General features: G+C 40.4%; 1 protein-coding gene across 1 annotated transcript; it reads right to left on the bottom strand.

Annotated features, from left to right (window-relative positions):
- Positions 1-2879: 2879 nt before the first annotated feature.
- LRIT3 (leucine rich repeat, Ig-like and transmembrane domains 3) lies at positions 2880-21686 on the bottom strand. Its single transcript, XM_006025539.2, is given in 5 exon segments — positions 2880-4193; positions 4196-4296; positions 7140-7445; positions 19891-20369; positions 21571-21686. Coding segments are annotated over 5 exon segments (1986 nt in total). The 3' UTR covers positions 2880-3209.
- Positions 21687-21909: the final 223 nt, after the last annotated feature.

Below are 21909 nucleotides of genomic sequence, written 5' to 3'. Positions count from 1 at the left end.
AATGCTCCTAATCGATTCAGAGAGATTCGGAAAGATTCAGCGATTCAGACATAGACACAGCTTTAAAAGTTTTTTCTACATACCTCAAGGTACCAGCATGGCTTGTGAATACTGCAATGCTGAGGCAGATGTAGCATCCCACAGGAGTGCGGGGGGACTCTCCATGTGCTTGACAGTGAACCCGGAAGTGGACTGGAAGTACTTCCAGTCCACTTCCAGGTCTACCGGAGAGCACACTGAGGGCCACCCCCATCCCCCCACCCCGCACCTCTCCAGCTCAGCAATTGGCCATAGGGGGACCCTGGGTACCTCCCCCGACCCAGAAGGCACCAGTCGCCAAGCCAGGGGGGTGCAGGGGGTCCCCCAGCGTTCTCCCTGGCAGATCCAGAAGTGAACCAGAAGTGCTTCTGGGTCCACTTCTGGGTCTTCTGCCGAGCAAGCTGGGGAGCCCCCCATACTTCTGTGGGACACTCCATGTGCCCCAGCATTGCAATGTTCACAAGCCACCTGGTACCTAGAGGTATGTAGAAAAAACTTTTAAAGCTGTGTCTATGTCTGAACCGCCGAATCATTCCAAATCTCTCTGAATCGATTCAGAGGGTTCTGATTCGATTCGGAGAGATTAGAGTCCTCTGATTCAATTTGGATTCACAGATTCAGCCACGAAAATAGGCTGAATCTCCGCCAAATCGAATCAGGAACTAAAGCTTCACATAGCCCTAATAAGCTACACTAAAAAGATCAGACAAGCAATTAGCTATGTATGAAAACAATGTTTTATTTTTATATCTTAAAATACAACAAACTAGTTGAATTACTTTTAAAGGTAAAGTATTTAAATGTTTTTAATAAGATCAGTATTCTTTATTCTCTGCAAGATAGCTCAGTTTCTAAACCTTTTCCTGTCCTTATACATTTTCACTGTGTATATGTAAGAATTTTTCTCCTACCAAACAATAACCCATTTATACTTTTAAGATAGAAGACTATACCACACAGTAGTCAGAGATGATGATTAAAGGAATACAAAATAATGGCCATGATTTTTAAAAATAGATACTAAAACTAGACTTTTAAATCCATGTATAGGCACTTCATAAGTTGTCTAACAAGAGCTACTGGGTCCCATTACAATCATTAGGAGCCATGGAGTCTAAAAACTTCTAAAAATCAGTCTACAGAATAACTTAAACATAACCACTCATCTTTGAAAATCCTTTTTAGTTGGTATATAAGGAATAAATCTAGCATCCTATGCAAAACACAGGATGAATAGCCCTAAGAAAGTGGGAAAACATGACAAGAAACACATAGTCATATAAGAAGCAGGAGGAGACAAGACCTTTAAAAGACTGCCAGTTATGTCTTACAAAAACAAACCAACTTTTAACTCACCACCCTTTCTACAACTCTGTTTAAAGGTTGGACAAACCCACTCACAAAATTTCTTCTAAAACTGAAATAGTTTCTTCTAAAAAAAAGTCTTCTAAAATTATTCTCAATATTTGTTAGTGTTTTTCCACTCCTTTTCTCTATAAAAAATGGAGTAATGTGTTTTATAATGTTTTCTGTGAATTTCTATTCAATTTTATATACAAAATGATTGAAGGGGAACTTTGAGGTATTTGGGGGGAAAGTGCCCTTTAACAGAATTCACATTTCATCTAGCACAGTGGTCAGATGATTGTCCAGTCTAAAAAATCATTTCAGCCTTCATGTCATGGTGTTCCTGGAGTATAAAGAACAACATGAAAATGAAACCAAGATTAAATATTCATTAAGATATACTGAGACCAACAGAAGGCTCAGAACAGATAACTCAGCAAGCAGTGGAAGACATCTACATAATCAGAGGTATGATGCACAGAATGGTCATGTCTTCTTCCATCTAGTCTTCCAGAAAGAAGACAAAACTATGCATAAGAATCATAGCCATTACAAAAGCAGAGTGGATTTTGCCACCTTTGCCTATGTTAGTACTTTGTTTTGCAAACAGGTCCAACTGAACCAGTGGGTCTTCTCCTAGGTGAAGGTATCCCTCAACTCAGATACAGATGGCAAAATAATTATTATATCAAGATTCTCAATTGCTTGCAGTAGAAGACAAAAGACACAGAAGAAATTATCTGGGGCTGATTAGAAGGAGACTGTGTTGCACATAACTTGACATCAGTAATTTGAGAAGAAAACATCACCCTACTATAGAGCCAGCACATACACCATTATGAGTCCATAAGAGTTTACTATTGACATTAAAGATAGTGAAATCTGGCCCTATTTGTCTGCTACATATTATATTATATTATATTATATTATATTATAACATGACAAATATCATTTGTTGTCACAGAGATTTCTTCAAATTGAGGATTCCAAGTTTATTTCAAGACTGGGCTATTCCAGTAAGGACATACTAAGTATTCTAATGTTTATAAGTAGCCATGTCCCTTGCAAAGCTACCTAAAACTTTACCTTAAGATCACAAGGGCAAAGAAACCTCTTCCAAAAGCCTCCATAATATGTTGCATGTCAAGTAAAGTCCAGGATCTCTGGATAATTGACTTCAGTCTAAATGAATCCAAGATCACGCCCAGTCCAATACATTATGCAATGTAGTGTTGCACCATAGTTTGAACACAAGCTAATGTCAGAGGGAATTATGTGTTTTTAATTAAAGTGGCTACATCTTTGAATGACACAAAAACAAAGTTTAAGCTCTATGGCTATAATTTTTCCTTAATACACAGTTTTAAAAAGAAACATGAATAACATTTGATACATGTGACTTATATAACGCATACATAAAATCAGAAGATAAATATAAATGTTTGAATAAAAAACAGAAAATAACATGATATATTCGTATTGTGTTTATCCTTCAAAAATGTTATTACTTTATAATAGAAGCCATAGGGTGTTAAATTTATATCTGTATATCTATATATAGAGAGATATATAGATATGGATATATATAGAGAGAGAGATATGGAGAGAGAGAGAAAGAGAGAGAGGCATAATTTCTCCCACCCACCCCAAGAGTTTTTGTCTGATCAGGTGCTATAGCTGTTAGTGGCATTATGTAACTGACCCAATTTCAGACACACATTTGCAGTTTTAAAATTAGTTCAACAGTTTGTGTATTTTTCATATTGTTCATTGGATACAATGAATACATATTGTTCATTGGATCCATATTGTTCATTGGATACTCAACAGAAGTACTCAGGCCTAGAACCCTCACTTTTGAAGGTCAGCTGGGAATCCATGCTTGATCTAGAACAAAGGAGAAGTCTTTCTGATTCATCAGTGTCCCTTCGGGTCCAGAGCTCTCCTCCTGCACCCACCGAGCGGGGCTTAAGAGAGAGTGTTTCAAATTTGATATAGGTTTCTTTTGCAAGGTCAGCTTCTCTGGAAGCTTTTGGTTTCCTGTGAAGTTTTAGAACTTTATAGAGTAAGAAAAATATCAAAGGTAAAACAATCAAGCAGGATGCACTGCTTGCCACCACTGAAATAGAAAACTCAAAACTGCTTTCATCATTTATTCCATCAGTGGAAAAAATAATGCATTGATCTTTTTTAGGTGGGACTCCCTTGGGACAAACACATGCCATATACTGAGTACTAGGCTGCAAACCATCTATTGTGACTTTGTTTTTGCTGGGATCCATACTCAAAGGCAGCATGTCTTTCTCACCATACTTTGAGTACAGCACTGTCATTGCAGAGTTACTTGTGGCATTGACAATTTTCCAAGTTAAGGTCACACTTCCATCAGTTTCACTAAACACTCTTAGGTTCTTTACAGTGACATCTTTTTCCTCCAGGGCTGCTGCATTCAGTGAAGTCTCTGCTTTTTTGCTTACATCCCCAGCCTGTGTTTTGTTTCCATTTGTCACTATTGTTGAATTCTTCTTTCCATCAGGCATAGACTTGGATTGTTTTCTGTCAGTTATCTTGGCACTTGTAGGTCTATCAGTGGTAGCCAATATAGTGGTTGTTGATGATGCAGGTAAGGTAGTGGTTGTTTTTTCACGTTCCTGTTGCACTTGCTCCTGCGTCTTGTTCTGTTGCGCTTGCTCCTGCGTATTGTCCGCTTCAAACTTCCTCAAATATTTTAGAGGTGACACGGCTGTGGTTACAACACCAACCACAGTGACAGTAACAGCAGCTTCTTACATTCCCGCTAACCTGCTAAATTTATGGCTTTACATCTGTATTCCCCTGCATCCTTGTATGAAATTCCTGTCAAGCTTATTATGGACCATCTGACACCTTCTCCTGGTGTTTCTTGAATTACTAAAGGAACATAAAATGCATATCATAAAGAATCATAACAGTAAACTGAGAACAAAGAAAAGGCTATCACACTACTTTATCTACACTTTTGTTATATTGGAAAGGAATCATCTAAATTGCATATATCTCTTTAAAGCATAGGAACTGTGCAATTTGCATGGTATTATTGAAAAAATAGCTTAGAAAGGTTAAAAAATGGAATTAAACCTTCAAATAAATAATAAGAATACTTCCACCATTCAACTAGATAAAACAGAACAGTATAAATGGATACTTTTTAAAGTTATTTGGGAGCCTGACTAGCACTGCCTTTGAGCTCAATTCCCATTGATTTTCATTGAAACACAGGATTTTGCTTACTGAGTCTCTTTAGTGCTCTTGAAGATTGTATCCATTAGATTTTGTGTTTATGTCAAAATGTAACTGCTAACTACTTGGGGTTAGCAAGAAAAGAATTCCAAGGAAAAACATCGTCCTCAGAAATACATTGCGCTAGAAGCAGCTGTCTGAGATGATTTGTTGAACTAAATGGAGCATTTATGTAATACAAGAATGATTACGCTCATAACTTAATCCTAGAAACACTGTACGTTATTCCACAAAAGAAGTCAAAGCCCAAATGGGCAGTGGAAATCAAACTGCCTTCTTCCACCAGATCAGAACAGTCATGTTGCCGGGGTACTGCAAAGAAGCTTGTGCTACCAATGCTGACTCTGTCTCATGGACAGAGAACCCTCTCCAAAACTGTCACTCTAGAATCTTTAACACAAGCCACTTTAAAAATAAAAGGAGAAAAATTAGATAAATAATTAATAAATTGATATCTACTTCCATTATGTAAGATTTTATTGTTAGCATTATAGTCATTATTAGAAGCTCATAGAGCAAAGAACAGTGACTATAAATAACAAAGCAATTGTAATGCATTACACCTTGACCCTAGAGGCTTCAGTGTTCCTACTGTCTATGTATTCAGTACTCATTATTGTGAGCAGCAAGGAATAAGAAGAATAAAGATACACTGGATTTTGTACACAACTCTCCCACCCACCACACCCCTAACCCTGAGCTTCGGTGCTTGAATCTTCTGGTACAATATATACAATCAACAAAATACTTTTCAGCTTTTAAAACAAATGACAAAACAAGTTCCATTTCCAGGCGTTCTTAGTCATCATAAATTTTATACAAAAACTTACTCTTGTCTCCCAGTTCTAAGCTACTTTATCTCATCCTCATCCCTGAAGGTAGCTCTTACACACACTGACTCTAGTGCTACCTACTGGCAGCCTCCAATATTACTATTGGAGATAACTGTAGCGATTTATTTCCATTATTATGCTTCCCCTGTTTAAAGGGATTTAAAAGACTTTAAAATTAAAGGTGAAAAAATTTCTCAAAATGTAATATGTATATTATATTATGTCATATATAATACGTGTATGTGTATATGTATATGTATACACACACACTAAAGTTTTAATAAGATTTCAGATTTCATCTCTTTCATAAACAGAGCACTTTGTTAATTAGCAAAATTCTCAACGATTAGTAAATAATAGGAGTGTGCGAAATGGGCCGTATTTGATTTGGATTTGGCCCAAATCAGGGAGAGTGATTTGATTCATTGAGTTGGATCACTGTCCCAATTCGATTCAGCCGAATCCAAATCTGAAGATCTGATGCTGATTCGGAGAATCATCGATTTGGCCATAGATACAGCTTTAAATGTATTTTATACATACCTCAGGGTACCAGGCATGGCTCGTGAATGCTGTGTTGCTGGGGGGGGGGGGGTGGGGCATCCCCAAGCAGGGAGGGGGGGGGGCCCCCCCGCGTGCTCGGCTATGGACCCAGAGGTGGACTGGAAGTACTCCCGGGTCCACCGCTGAGCGTACGGGGGGGGGGCCCTCGTACCCTCCCAGCTCAGCGATTGGCCACAGGGGGACCCTGGGTGGCCCTCCAGACCCAGGAGGCACCAGTCACCAAGCTGGGGGGGGCACGGGAGCCCCCCGTGCACTCCCCGGCAGACCTGGAAGTGGACTGCCAGTGCTTCTGGTCCACTTCTGGGTCTGCTGCTGAGCGCACTAGAAGCTCCCTCACCCACACATACACACACACTCCTATGGGATGCTCCATCCACCCCAGCATCTCAGCATTTATGACCTGCCTGGTACTTTGAGGTATGTAGAAAAAACATTTAAAGCTGTGTCTATGTCCAAAACGTCGAATCTTTCCGAATCTCTCCAAATCGATTCACAGGGTTCCGATTCAATTCAGAGAGATTGAAGGGTCTCCTGATTTGATTTGGATTCAGAGATTTGGCCACCGAAAGGGGCCAAATCTCTGCCAAATTGAGTCAGTGACCAAAGCTTCGCACAGCCCTGCTAAATAATGGCAGTGGCAGAAATTATGTCAGACAATCAGTGGCAATAAATGGCATTCATAACAAAAATATTAATTAAAATGTTATACCATACAAAGCTTAATAAAAGTTGCTGTTTTTAAATCGTTCAATTATTGCTATACTGGCTTTATTAACTTTTATTTAGTCTCCAAAATGAGCCAAAACTTAAATTGCAAGGTCACATTAACCTTTTCAATTCTGGGATCCTGATTTTGAATAGTTCTATAAAATTCTGGTTCAGAACATCTCCAGATTGGCTTATCTATTCAGTTATAAATTAACTCTAATGCACCACACATGAAATTCTATCCCAAATTACTGGAAATTTCATAATAAGTGCATGTTGCAATTTTTGCACCATTCAAAAAACCATTTCTATGGACAAGATGTCAATTCTTCTAGACCTCCATATTATTTAGTAAAAATTGTTAAATACCTGTATAGTTCACTGGCAAATTGTCAGACCTGGTCCAGGTAAGCTGTGGCGTTGGGTACCCAGTGGCATCACAGCGTAGTAGAACGTTGCTTCCAAGAGGTGATGTGATTTTTGTTGCTGAAGTAATTATGGATGGTTTAAGACACTGTTCCAGTTCTGCTCTCTGGAACAAGATACCTGCCAAATTCTCAGGTCCACTACATGCCACAAGAGGATCAAGAAGTATAACCAAGGTGTCCATTATTTTGGAAAATTCAATTAACTTTGAAATTCGACAGTCACAAAACCATGGGTTGTCCTGCAAACCTTAAGCAGAAAAAACATTATTTTATATTCAGACAATGAGACAAGAATACATATATGATTATTACCAAACATTAATAGAGAGGGTTGTGAGACTCTTTGAAGGTCTTTTATTTATTTGAGGTTTTTTCTCCCTTTAAAACTGTTTTTTTTGTTTTGTTTTGTTTTGTTTTGTTTTTTGTAAGGAGAAAGGTTACAGCTGCTGTTTAATGTCTGATAAACTAGATACTTTCCCCGCAGCTGCTTGTTGAAAAAATGATAGACAAGTTGGTATCTCCTATGCTAAAGCAGGCCAACACATCTTTTTTACTTTAGGAACAATTACTGGTAATAAAGTGTTAAATAAGATGGTACAGTATCTCAGCTGCATCTAGCTTTTTATCAGAGCCTTCAGGGTCTATCTTTCAGACTATACTAACAGCTAAGTCTTCCTTTTCCCTTCCTCTGCTCTTAGCACTTCATTGAGTATTTATTTATTTATTTATTAGCAGGGATCCTGGTTTTCTGTTTAAAAATTGCAAATTTTCTAATAAAAATCCAATGTTCTCTGAATTAAAACCCCCAAATCTGTGTTTTTCTCCAATTAAAATGAAATGTCATTATATATATATATATAGTGTGAGTGTACACACACACACAATGCCATTATAGATATTATGTGTGTGTGTATCAATTTAATACAGTGTGTTATTGATATATTTACAATTTTAAAGCAATTTGGAAGCCTACCAGTGCCTCAATCTTTATAATAAAATAAATTCTAAATACCTATATATTTGGGCATTTGATTCGGTTTTTTTAATCATGGAAAATCAGAACTCCTGTCACCTTCACTCACCAGGACATAGATCCAACTGTGCCTGTCCCCTCTGCTGCTTTGTGGCACTGAGCAGCCCTGATATGCTGGTGCCCTGCCCCTGCCCATGCCGTTGTCCCTTAATCCCAAACCACAGCTCCCTGGCCCTGCCAGCGCCTCCACTCCCAACCCACAGCACTCTACACACAACCTCCCCCCGGCCATGCTGGTGCCCCTCACTCCTGACCTGATGCCCCCTGGGCTCACCGGTGCTCTGCACTCCAGACCCACAGTCCCCTGCCTCCCTGGTGCCCCTCACTACCAAGCCACAGCCCCCTCAGCCCTGACAGTGCCCCTCACTCCCAATCCACACCCCCTAATCCCCCATCCCTGCCAGGGGAGGGCTCCAGCTGCCCCTTCCCTTGCCCTGCCCAGCCCTGTGCAAACTCACAGGATAGTGGTCAGCCTCACAGTGGGGATAGCCTTCAGCATGGGATGCATGCAGTGCACTTCATGCAAACCACAGGCAATGGCTGTGGCACCACACATGCTTCATATGAAGCCAAGCACAACTCTAGCCCCACCATGCTGCAGGCAGCAGGAGCAGGGTGAGGGGCTCCAGGCCCCATCCTGCCCAGGCCAGAGTGCAGAGGCTTTGACTCTTGCAGGCAGCAGCAGAGCAAGTCTGGCTCTGGCACAGGCTGAAGGAAGGAGGGGAAGCCTGTGGCACCCTGCACCCTGGGTTGGGCTCCTGCACCATGCCAAGCAGTATAGCCATGCCCTCCCCCCACCCACCCCGGCTGCGTCTGCCAGCTGCCCCACTCCTGCCCCTGCCACTGAAAGCACTGGCACCAGCCCTGGTGCTGCCAGACCAGCCATGTAGCCCCCTGCTGCCCCCAAGGACATTCCTCCCCCTTTCCCCACTGGAGAAGCAGGCACCTGCAGGCAGGCCCTGCTGGCAGTGGTGGTACAGAGCTGGGCTCACTGGTGGCACCAAGTGGTGCATCAGATCCCTGGCTCTGTCACAGCCCCAGCACCTGGACATCTTCCACCACAGCCCCTGCCCCCTGGATAGTCCCCAAGCCCTGGCCCCCAACCCCTGCCCCCAATAGATTTAGCTGCCAGGGCTGTTCCTTCCACCCTGCCTTGCTGTTCCTTCCACCCTGCCTTGTTATATTACGCACATGCACATGGCACTCCCTGCCTCCATTTGCTCGCCCCCTGGTCCCCCTAGCCCCAAGCAACTCCTTGCAGACTAGAAGGCTGCCAGCCTGCAAGAGGAATCCCATGGATTCCTACATTTTTCACCTTTAATGGGGAAAATGCTTGGTTTTCTCAAATTAGAAAATACTCTTTCTTCCACATCAAATGGAAAACCCAAATCCCTGTTTATTAGATTTAAGGCTGAAGTTACACGTTACATTTAGACCATACTAGGGGCAATTAAAATATGACCGTTCAAACTTTAAGGCTTGTTAACTTCTGCTAAGTTCCCTTTTTGTATTTCAAAGGTGCGCCGCTTCAGGCAAGGGTTAACTCTGGCCATGCTTGTGTTAAGGCAGGGGTGGGCAAAATGCGGCCTGGGGGCCAGATGCAGCCCACCAGGCCATTCTATCTGGCCCGCAGGGCCCCTAAAAAATTTAGAAAATTAATATTAACTTGCCCTGGGCTGCCTGTCATGCGGCCCTTGATGGCTTGCCGAAACTCAGTAAGCGGCCCTCTGCCTAAAAAAATTGCCCACCCCTGTGTTAAGGTAACTTCAATCTGCTCCACAGAGATAAAATGAGCAGTTTACAGTCTCTTGGGATGTACCAGTCCCAGCCACTTTTCCCCACCCAGAGTTAGGATGGAGCCCAGGTGTCCCGGTTCTTAGCTATGGCCCTGCTTGCCAGCCCTCTTGTGGCAAGTCAGAGCTGTGCAGGCAAGAAGAGGTATTAACCCTTAATGTGTGACTACTCACAGCACTTTCTAAATTTAATACTGCTTAACATTCCACATATTTAGTATGATCAAAGTGTAACATGTAATTTCACCCTTAGATTGACATGACTCCCTTCCCAAAAAAAGGCTCAGGGCAATTTATGAAAGGCAAATAACTTATAAAAGCAGATAAAATCTTAAATATGATAGGCAAGGGATATAACTGACTCCTCAAACAATACTCCAACTCAACCTGCCCAAATAAAAAGACTTGTGGTTCTTCCAGAAGATGTCTTGGCTTCTGGCTAGCCACAACAGGGACAGAATTCAAGATCAGGGAAGCTACTACCGAGAACAACCTCCTGTGTTTTCACCAAGTGAACTTGACACAACAATGGTGCTTGCAGGCACTAGTTCTCAGCTGACATTAGGAATCACTAATGTTCCATTAGTGGAACATTAAAGAGAAGGCAGTCCATGAGGTATGTAGGATCCAGATCTTTTGCAGTTTCCAGAGTATGCAGTTTTCTAGTTTGTTCTTTCCTGCCATGCACTTTTTTCAGTGCTTGAACTGTCGTTGGAAAGGGTTGGGGTTTTAAATCAATGAAGTTTAGATTTGGATTTAAATTTTCCCAGTGTTCTGGGATTTTCAGATCCAGGATTTTACTTCAATGTTTTAAAAACAATTTTGGAGAAAGGAGAAAAGCCATAAATATAAAGAGCCCTGACCCTCTCCAATACAGTATTTGCATTTTATTCTAACAACTGAGGGGACTTATTTTTCTTGGTAAATTTGTTTTTAGGTGAATCACAACGAACACTGTATACTACCACAAGTCCAGATCCTCAGCTGGTATAAACCAGCACAATTCTAATGACTTTATACCAGCCAGGGGGTATGACCAATCCAATATTGTATTCATGCCTTTAAATATTTTCTGATTTGACTTAAGGTGTTTGCATACCTCTCATCATCAACAGTTCTTTCCTTTTAAATAACAACAGTAAATAGATCTATTCCAAGCTGAGATATGAACTTGGACATCAATACTCTGATAATAAGTAAGTTAGAAATGCATAGACATAAATAAAGCTTAAACTTTGTAGGGAGGGTCTGCATATATTGGGTATGTTGATTTGTTTACCAAAGAAATTATAATAATTACATCCAGTTGGAAAGAGAAAGAAAAAAAAGGCTGAAATAACTGTTGGTTGTACCTTATGATGCAAAACAATACTTTTGCTTTAGAAATAATTAAAGGTTGAAAATTATTTTATTGTAATAACACTTAATTTTCCCATTTTTAATATTTCATTTGTTTCTAATCTCTTCATACCATTGGGGAAAAACGCTTGTAATGTAGAAATACCCAAATAATTAACAATACTTTCTTTTATCACCTGACAAAACAAGTAATTTTAAGCATGAGGTGATTGGTTAAAAGAATGGTAACATCTTGTTAATCCCATGATTTAAAACACTTGACCTGAGGAGATTCCATGACTATGAGTTTATGAGATCACAATCCAATTTTACTCCTTCCAGGCACACTAATCATTTTCAAATCTATTCACTAATTATTGCCCACAAGACCAGCACTATGTGAATCCAAGAAAGCTGGTTCAACTACTGTATTCAAAGAAGTCTCCAATATTTTTGCACATGCAGGCAGCTCACTAGAGTTATCAGGTTGTATGAGATATTTAAGACTTCCTTGCAAGTTAAACAGAATGGTAATATGAACAAGTTTTGGCTAATGCAGGTTCCCTTTTCAGCTGTGTCCTTGAGATAGAGAGATGATCAGTGTCTTAGCCTATCTCACACTATTTTTGGCATGTGTATATTTCTGTCATACATAAAATTAAAAACTGAACTGCCTTCCCCTTCAGACTGACAGCATACCAGTGTCCCAAAGCTCATTCACTGTGAAAAATTTATGTTGGTGGTTCCAAGTACTGTGCCCGTATATATGCAATGAAAAGATGTTGGGAAAAGCATTCAGGTGAAGATGATAAGGCTATAACTGATTTACTTACCAACTTTTAAAAAAACAACAACTACATTTCTCATCTTTTGAAATACTTTTGTATTGTTGACTCTGGACAGTTTTAACTCTTGAAGTATTTAACTACAATAAATAGAATCTTATTTATAGAGTAGAAATAGAAATGTGTGAATTCTGCAAAGTCTTATTCGTGGGAGCAGTTCACCAAAAGAATTCAATAGAGTTCTTCATGTCAATAACGATTGGCAGGGTTAGGCCCTTCGATTATTCATTACCATAACTGAGTGAACAAAATTAATCTATAGCTGCACACACACACACAAATTGTTCTATTGAAAACTATGTTAAGAGAAAGTTAAGGTTGCAGGATTAACAGCTTAAGAGTCAGGTGCTCCTACTGTTAAGGCTCCATGTATACATGAGCTTCTTAACACAAATTCATTCCTTACAAATCTGTCTGTGACTAGGATAATACTTCTTACTAGGTCAATGAAGTGTGTGACATATTAATGCCACTCAGTAGGGGGTGGGGGCGGGGACCACATACACACCCAACATCCTACTTGCAAATCAGGTCAGTGCTATATTTTTCTGTACAGAGAATTAATTTTATATTATCTGCTTAATGTCCCCAGCCCCTTTGCATGTTCTGGAGGACACCTACCAAGAGTCATGGCAAGACTGTCAATTAAACCAATTTAGGTTTGCCTACTGGCTGCTTTCTACTGAATTATAAGCTCCTACAGCATCCAGAAAGGCAAGTATTCCAGACTGAGAGAAGAAACAGTGTTTCTCCTGATGGAATGTCCCATCATTTTACTTGAATTCTGAGATATTCTCTTCCCATATAAAATGGTCAATGTGTTAGATCAGGGGTGTCAAAGATACAGCCTGCAGCTGGATTTGGCCCATAGAGCACTATGATCCAGGCCACAGTGCTGCCTGTGACTGGCCCCATGTGCCACATGCTGCATGAGCCATATCTTTGACACTTGTGTATTAGACACACAAAAAGAAAGAACTTCATGAAATGAGCTGTAATAGCACAAAGCTAAGAATCTCTTGGGAATGTGTTATTTCAGTTGCATTTTTTTTGTATCAGGACTATTTCCTTCTCTGTTTTACAATGATGTAACCCCTAGCAATCTTTGCAAAACTGTTTACCAGCATAAGAGATGTAAACTTGAAGATGTATGCTAATTAACAAGCGGGCATTTAAACTACTCTTACTAACCTGTTGAGCTCACTACTACCAGAGATGACTAATACCACTTAAAAAGATGGATTTGGTCCTTCTCTGCAGTACTGCAGCCTAACCAATCATGCCCCGTACATTTCAAACATATCATTCCCCATACATTTCTTTGAGAGAGTCCGAAGAAGAGGCACCCATGTGATCAGGGACTGAAAAGGCAAGCCATACGAGGAAAGGCTGAGGGATCTAGGACTCTTTATCCTGAGGGAAAAAAGGCTGAGATGGGACCTGGTAGCAGTTTACCGCTGCGCTCGGTGAACAACTGTTCACCAGAGAACCCAAGGGGAAAACCAGGAGTAATGGCCAAAAACTCCTGAAAGATCGATTCAGGCTCAACGTTAGGAAAAACTTCTTCACAGTCAGGGAGGCCAGAATCTGGAATAAGCTTCCTCCAGAGGTGGTGCAATCACCTACCCTGGAAATCTTCAAGAGGAGACTGGACAGCCACCTTGCTGGGGTCACCTGACCCATAGTTATCTTTCCTGCTTGGTGCAGACAGCTAGACCTGATGATCTTCCAAGGTCCCTTCTGTATTTGTGCATACAATTATTCTGTTCACAGTACAGGACTTTGCACTTGTCCTTGCTGAATTTCCCTAAATAGCAGGATTTCTTATTGTTCCTCCCTGAAATCCTAGTTTACCCAAGTCATTTTGGATCCTGGCTTCATGTTCCAGAGTGTCTGTAACTGCACCCAACTGTAACTCATTCACAAATTTGCGAAGTGTGTATTCAATCACATCATCCAAATCATTAATGAAGATATATAATGAACTTAAATCAATGTACTAGTGATGTGTCTGTTCCCCGTGTCACCTAATCCCAGGGTAACCATTTGCTTAATACAAATACGTTTTCACACCTCTTACCACTTGGACACTGTAATAGAACCTACCACAGAGAGCCAGCTTGGGACTAATGGCTATGTGCAAATTCCCTAATACAGAGAAACCTTCACACCTTTACCTTGGTGTGAAATCTGGGGTAAATTACTCCACAGTAATTGTGTGATGTAATATGCCTGTACCTTGAGAATGAGATGTCCATAACATGAAGAGTTTACAATCCAAATGGACTGAGAAATAAAGTGAGTAACTTAGAAGGGAAAGGAAATCAAAGATGAAGTTAGCAATAGCAAGATCCCATCATTATTTAAGATGACCTTGAGCACAGCTTGGTCCCAAGTCACTTGGAAGCATTGGTTTTGATAAAACCCAAGACCTTGCACTCTCCCTTTCACATTAAACATACTGAAAGTGGGGACAGATAGCTCTCTGAAATCCAGCCACTTCCCTTTCTCCTTTAAGCATGGCTGCTAATGGACTGTCTGGAGTGAGATTCATATGTACAAGACAAGTCAGTCCAAATTTCTCTTCTTTGCTCCCATGGCACTCAGTTCAGTTTCAGGTGGCAGAAAGGATGCCTGCACTGGAACAGGTTACCTAGGACATTAGTGAAATCCCTGTCAAACCTACAAGTTGTGAAGCCAAACAAATATTGGTCAGGGTGGTCTAAGTATACTTGATCCTGCCTCAGAACTGTCAGAATGGTCTAAAAATCCCTTGCACCCTGAATTTCTACAATTCTATTCTTCACTCTTGGGTATGGGAAAAGGCCACATTGAACAGTTTCTCTTTAGTTCCCTATCCCAGCCCCCAAAACTCCTCAGTAAGCAAAAGAAATGTACTGGGGTGGTGTTTTACATACCTTGTCATCCTCACATCTACCAAGTAGTAATTACCCAACATCATGGACATGAGAGGAATGCTAAAGCAATGGGTCTGAAAGACTGCACCTAGGTATCATGGTGGTAGAAGTAATAAATGCTACTACTGAACTTCAATGGGGAGGGGAGTATGATCCTGTCATGGAACCATAACAGCTCAACAGTACTTCAGAGGAAGAGGATATTTTCTTGTTCAGATTTATGATTTATTGCATAACAATCCTAACTTGTCATCACTGTGATACACTCAAGATAAATGGTTTTGGCAGTGAATAGAAACTAAGTCAATCATTTGCAGTTAAATTAGGCAAAGTTACATTAGTGACTGTATATTCTACAAAGAAATCACCTCTTTACTTTCAGGGTGCTTTCACTCTTGCATACAAATCTTTATTATCTGCAACATTCTCTTCTTTGGAAGTCCTCACACCATCATGGAACTATGACATAATTGAAATAACAGAGACTTGGTGAGCTAGCTCGCATGACTGGAGCACAATTTTTTTGGCTTCTTCACAACCTGTATGTTTGACAGGGATTCCACTAATGTCCTTAGGTAACCTGTTCCCACAAGTTGGGTATAAAATGTTCAGGAAAGACAGGCAGGGGAGAAGAAGAAAAGCTTTATATAAAAGAGCTGTATGATTACTCAAAGCTCCAGTATGAAACTGGAGACAGGCCTGTTGATACTCTGTGGGTTAAGGTCAGAAGAGAAAGCAACAAGGATGATGTTATGGTGGCTGTCTGGTATAGACCACCAGACCAGGAGGCAGTGGTGGATGAGGCTTTCTTCAAACAGCTAGCAGAATTTTTCCAATAACAGGCCCTGGTTCTCAGGGGGACTTCAATCACCCTGACATCTGCTAGGACAACAACACAGCAGTGCAAAGACAATCCAGGACATTTTTGGAGAGTCTTGGGATCAGCTTCCTGGTGCAAGTACTGGAGAAGCCAACTAGGGACCATGCTTCCCTCACAAACAGGGAAGAATTGGTGGGGAATGTAGTAGTGGATGGTAACTTGGGCAGCAGCAACCATGAGATGATTGAGTTCAGGATCCCAAGGAAAGGAAGGAGAGCAGCACAGTACAGGCCCTGGACTTCAGAAAAGCAGACTTGAACTCACTCAAGGAACTCATGGTCAGGATCCTCTTGAAAACCAGTCTGATGCAGGGAGAGGAGTCCAGGACAGCTGGCTGTACTTTAAAGAAACCTTACTGAGGGCACAGGAACAAACCATCCCACAGTGCAGGAACACTAGCAAGTACGGCAGAAGACCAGCTTGGCTTACCTGGGAACTCTTCAGTAAGCTAAAACACAAAAAGGAAGCTTATAAGAAGTGGAAACTTGGACAAACAACTAAGGAGGAGATAAAAGTATTGCTCGGGGGCTCGAGCATGCAGGGATGAAGTCAGGAAAGCCAAAGCACAGCTGGAGTTGCAGCTAGCAAGGGATGTGAGGGGTAACAAGAAGGGTTCCTACAAGTATGTCAGCAACAAGAGGAGGATCAGAGAAAGTGTGGGTCCTTTACTACTAAATGGGAGAGACAACCTAGTGACAGAGGATGGAGAAACGGCTGAAGTACTCAATGCCTGAATACTAAGAGAGCTGGCCACTGTGTTTGCAGAGCTTCTGGCCATGATCTTTGAAAATGCTTGGCAATTGGGAGAGGTCCCAGATGACTGGAAAGCAGTAAATATAGAACCCATCTTTAAGAAAGGGAAGAAGAAACATCCAGGGAATTATAGACCGGTCGGCCTCCCCTCAGTCCCTAGAAAAATCATGAAGCGGGTCCTCCTCAAGGAATTAATTTCTAAGCACCCAAATGAGAAAGTGATTGGAAACAGTCAGCATGCATTCACCAAGGACAAGTCATGCTTAACCAACCTGATTGCCTTCTATGGCAAAATGACTGATTCTGCAGAGGCAGGGAGGCCAGTTCATGTGGTATAGCTTGATTTTACAAGGCTTTTGATATGATCTCTCACAAAAGTCTTGCAAGCAAGCTAAGGAAGTATGGGTTGGTTGGATGAATGGACTGTAAGGTGGATAGAAAACCTGCTGTATCATTGGTTTTAGAAGATAGTAGTCAATGGCTCGATGTCTAGTTGGCAGCTGATATCAAGTGGAGTGCCCCAGGGGTCAGTCCTGGGGCCAGTTTTGTTCAATATCTTCATAAATGACCTGGAAGATGGGATGGAGTACACCCTCAGCAAATCTGCAGGTGACATGAAGCTGAGGAGAGTAGTAGATGCACTGGAGGGTAGGGCTAGGATTCAGAGAGACCTAGACAAATTGGAGGATTTAACCAAAAGAAATCTCATGAGGTTCAGTAAGGACAAGAGCAAAGTCCTGCACTTAGGATGGAACAATCCCATGCACCAGTACAGGCTGGGGACTGACTGGCTAAGTAGCAGCTCTGCAGAAAAGGACTTTGGGGTTACAGTGGACAATAAGTTAAATATGAGCCAATAGTGTATTCTTGTTGCAAAGAAGGTTAACGGCATACTGGGCTGCATTGGTAGAAGCTTTGCCAGCAGAATGAAGTAAGTGATTCTGCCCCTCTATTTTGCACTGATAAGGCCACTTCTGGAGTACTTTGTCCAGTTTTGGGCCCCCCACTAGAGAAAGGATGTGGACAAACTGAAGAGAGTCCAGCAGGGGGCAACTAAAATGGTGAAGGGGCTGGGGTACATGACTTAGGAGGAGAGGCTGAGGGAACTGGGTTTATTCAATTAGCCAAAGTGAAGACTGGGGGAGAGGGGGCAGTTAATACCAGCCTTCAACTACCTGATGTGTGGCTACAAATAGGATGGAGCTAGACTGTTCTCAGTGGTGGCAGATGACAGAACAAGGAGCAATGGTGTCAAGTTGCAGTGAGGGAAGTTTAGGTTAGATATTAGGAAAAACTTTCTCACTAGAAAAGTAGTAAAACACTGGAGCAGGTTACCCAGAGAGGTTGTGGACTCTCCATCCTTGGAGGTTTTCAAGACCTCGCTAGACAAAGCCTTGGCTGGGATGATCTTAGTTTGGGATGGTCCTGCTTTGAGCAGGCGGTTGGACTAGGTGAGCTCCTGAGACCCCTTCCAACCCTAATATTCTTTGATTCTGTGATGCTATAAAATACTAATGCATTACTACACATGGTGGTAGAATATTCTGGTCTTCAAATGTTAATACTAAAAATATATAAAATTAGTATATATTTTATTTTATATTATTATATTAAAATTAGTATATATTTGCTGGCAGCAATCAGCATAGTACAAGTAGATGATTTACATTTTTAATATGGATCAACCAGTTTATATTATTTTTTCCCATTGTAAAACAATATTTTGCATATTTTACCACCTTTTACCCTGAGTACTCATTGTATCAGAGTAATGAGTGCTATAAATACGCAAAATATCTAGGGCTCACTAATATCCATGGCCTCAATCCAACATATTCTTATTTATGCAAGTAATTTATTGAGTCTATTCATATGTATATGTGTTTGTGCTCATGTTGCTTATCTGGGTTGTAATTCAGTTGTGAATTATTAACCTGAATATGAGTCTGTAGGATCAGACCAGTCGTGGAACACAGTAGCTAACTACAACATTACAGAATGATTTTAAAATAAGAAATAAAAAAGACTCTTTTCAATTACAAGTATAAAGCAGAGATTCCTAAACTGTAATGTATAATGATGCACAGCACTCTTGGTGGTTATCTGTGGAGAGCTGTTCTCATGATACAAGTTCTACCTTAATTCAGCTGCATTATTCAGCTGCATTAAAAAGACAACTAAAGGTATATAAATACATAGAAAGATAATATCAGGAAAGAAAACAATTGGCATTGTTGCTGCAGGGGTATTCTACAGTTGCTAGTGGGAAGAGATGTACCACAAGACCTGAAACAGGTGGAGGAGTTAGGTGCAATGAAAAGTAAGAGAAAATTAAGGTTGCAGGTTAAGGTTGCAGCTCCTACAGCATTCAGAAAGGCCACAGGACCCTCACTCTAATATGTGCTCTAGATTATGTAAATGTTCAGGAAACTCTGCTACTGGACATTATAGATCAGCAGAATATAATTATGCAAAATAGGAGTTGGCCCCATTAGCCTTATTGTTATGAAAAGTATCTTGGGAGCTTAAGAAATCCAGCTGATGGAAGTTACACCAGTGTAAGAGCAGCATGAAAGAAGAATCAGGCACTCAAAGTTCAGGACATTGGCTCAGTGCACCATCTGGAAGACAACTCCTCCCAGCCCCTGGTCACCATGCAGGGACCCTCATAAAAGAGGGAAAAGAACCCTCTACTGGGGCCCTGATACTACATATCACACTATTTCCATGGAGGCATTCCACTGAAATACACATCAAAGCTGTCACTACTTTGGGCAACAGTGAAATCACCTGAAGTGGTATGATGCATAAAGCTACACCAAGTACAATGATAAGGGAAATCTCATTATAAATATTTTTTAAAGGCCTTAATGATATTACAAAAGTTTGTGATACTGTTGAAGATTATTTACATCGTGTTGTTTGCAGAAAAAAGAGTGTACCAATATTTATCTAGCTTTTTTATCTAGAGTTAATACATTTTGAAGAGCATAAATTGACACTATAGCTGATTGATAGAATAAATGGTTTGCCCAAGACCACAAACCAGGCCATCAGGATTAGAACTGAGATCTCCTGACTTCTAGCCAAGTGTCCTGCTGGTTACAGAACACAACATGCTCATGAACTTACCTATAATGATTCTCTGTGTTGCAAAACTCTCTATGTTCTTGGACGGTGCTGTTTCTGAGAAAGGGGGCCAGACATCCATTAGGTCTGATGGCAAAGTGGTTAGCTTGTTGCTGGATATGTCCAAGTAGGTGAGGTTTTTCAGGTATCTACCAGCCTCAGCTGGAATGCTTGTAAGTTTGTTGTTATGTAAGTCAAGGATCCGTAAGTTGGGCATCTCAGCCAGAGATTCCCAAGGAAAACTCGACAACAAATTACCGTCCAGACGTAATTCATGCAGCCGTTTCAAATTATAAAAACTGCTGACATCAATATTAGCTACACAGTTATAGGTTACCCACAGGTATTTGAGGTCCACCAGATAATAAAAGGCTTCTGTTGGGATCCTTCGTACAACAGTTTTTTCTACTCGAAGCTTTACAGTATCCACAGGAACATTCACAGGGATCTCAAACATATCCGGATCATTACAAAGCACAGACCTAGCACCAAACAAAAAGAGATCTGTACTGCATTATCAGAAACTTGCCATTTCAAATATAAAAGTAAATGTTAATACTTTTCTCACCACTAGAACTTCCACAAGAAGATCAGTTATAATAACATCCTTTATGTGAAAGGGTTACAGAGATAAGACTTGGACTTTCTTTCTGAAGTATAAATGAACATAAAATATCAGTGATGATGCCACATGAACTCCAGACTCAGATTCAAGATATTGTGTATATATTGGTGAAGTTTTACTTGTTGAAGCAGGTTGAAGATTACAGAAACATGTCAAAATCATTTAATTGAGTGCTTAAAATTAAGCTTCCAAATCCACAGCTATACCTATGTAGAAGTGACCTAATTTTCAGGGATCCTTAGCCATTTTCCACTCACACTGACTCGGTAGAGTTGAGCTTTCTAGGACCTCTGAGAACCAAGACATTATCATTTTAGGTGCCTACATATGGAAGCTTTAAGAGTCTTTTGTCTCAGGTTTGAAAGTTTTGGCCAATCATCTTGCCTTTCATTTTCTCTCAATATTTTGCAGATAGATTTTGATTTAAAGAAGAATATTCTACATCCATTTTCCTTTCTTCTCACCAGAACATTGTACCAAATATGCCGCAAGTATAAAACCAGCTAAAATTATAACTCCCAAAATGAGCAATAGCACAGTGTGCAGAGCATCTGGGATGAAGTGTTTCTGGGAGACGAAACTGTTCATTTATCACCCAACATCATGACTTTTTCTGTTGGCAAATGATGAAGTTTATTCCAGATTAAAGGAAATTATTGCGTTTATTTAAAATAGGATTCCCTTGCCATGGACAACTGGTTTTACAAATAGAGTGTTCAAGCTAATAACAGTATTAATTGGAGCAAATTAGAATGTAATAAGGAGTCTCTTTGTGGAAAAATTGAAGATTTAAATGTGACCAGCTGCTAAATGTAAAACCAATGAGACAAGACACCAATGTTATCTATTATTAACATCCAGGCATGTTATTAATATTATTAACATACTTTACTGTGTAACAGTAATGTTAAAAAATGTCTTCATATTGCTAAAATGCACACATGCTAACAAACGTATACTACACAATTTGTAATGATCATTTGCAAAGTGTGTTAGTCTAACACTTACTAGCCATCTTTTCTCAAATTACAATGCAGAATGGTAATAAAAAAGCATACCTTGTTCCAGTGCCATCACTTCTGCCATGGTAAATGCAAGTGCATTGTGAAGGACAAAAACTGTACACTTCTTCAAAAAAACTAATCATGAGGTATAGAAAGGTCAACAGATACATGACTTCCTCCCACCAAAGTGGATTTGAATAAAATCTAAAACCTTTTATTTCCAGACATTCATGTGCTGTATGCTATGACTGTGAATGCAGACCTCCATTTAGTAATAGCAGATTACAGCAGATTAACCGAGATCTGTGGTTACTTAACCTTCAAATGTATCCTGTAAGGGATCAAGTTGAACCAGCTTGTTTTACATTATGTCAAAGGAACACATTCTAGTTA

This window comes from Alligator sinensis, unplaced genomic scaffold (assembly GCF_000455745.1).
Source record: "Alligator sinensis unplaced genomic scaffold, ASM45574v1 scaffold861_1, whole genome shotgun sequence".
Taxonomy (NCBI): Eukaryota; Metazoa; Chordata; order Crocodylia; family Alligatoridae; genus Alligator; species Alligator sinensis.
Note: the sequence above shows the minus strand (reverse complement) of the source record. Positions and strands in the feature narration are given on the sequence as shown.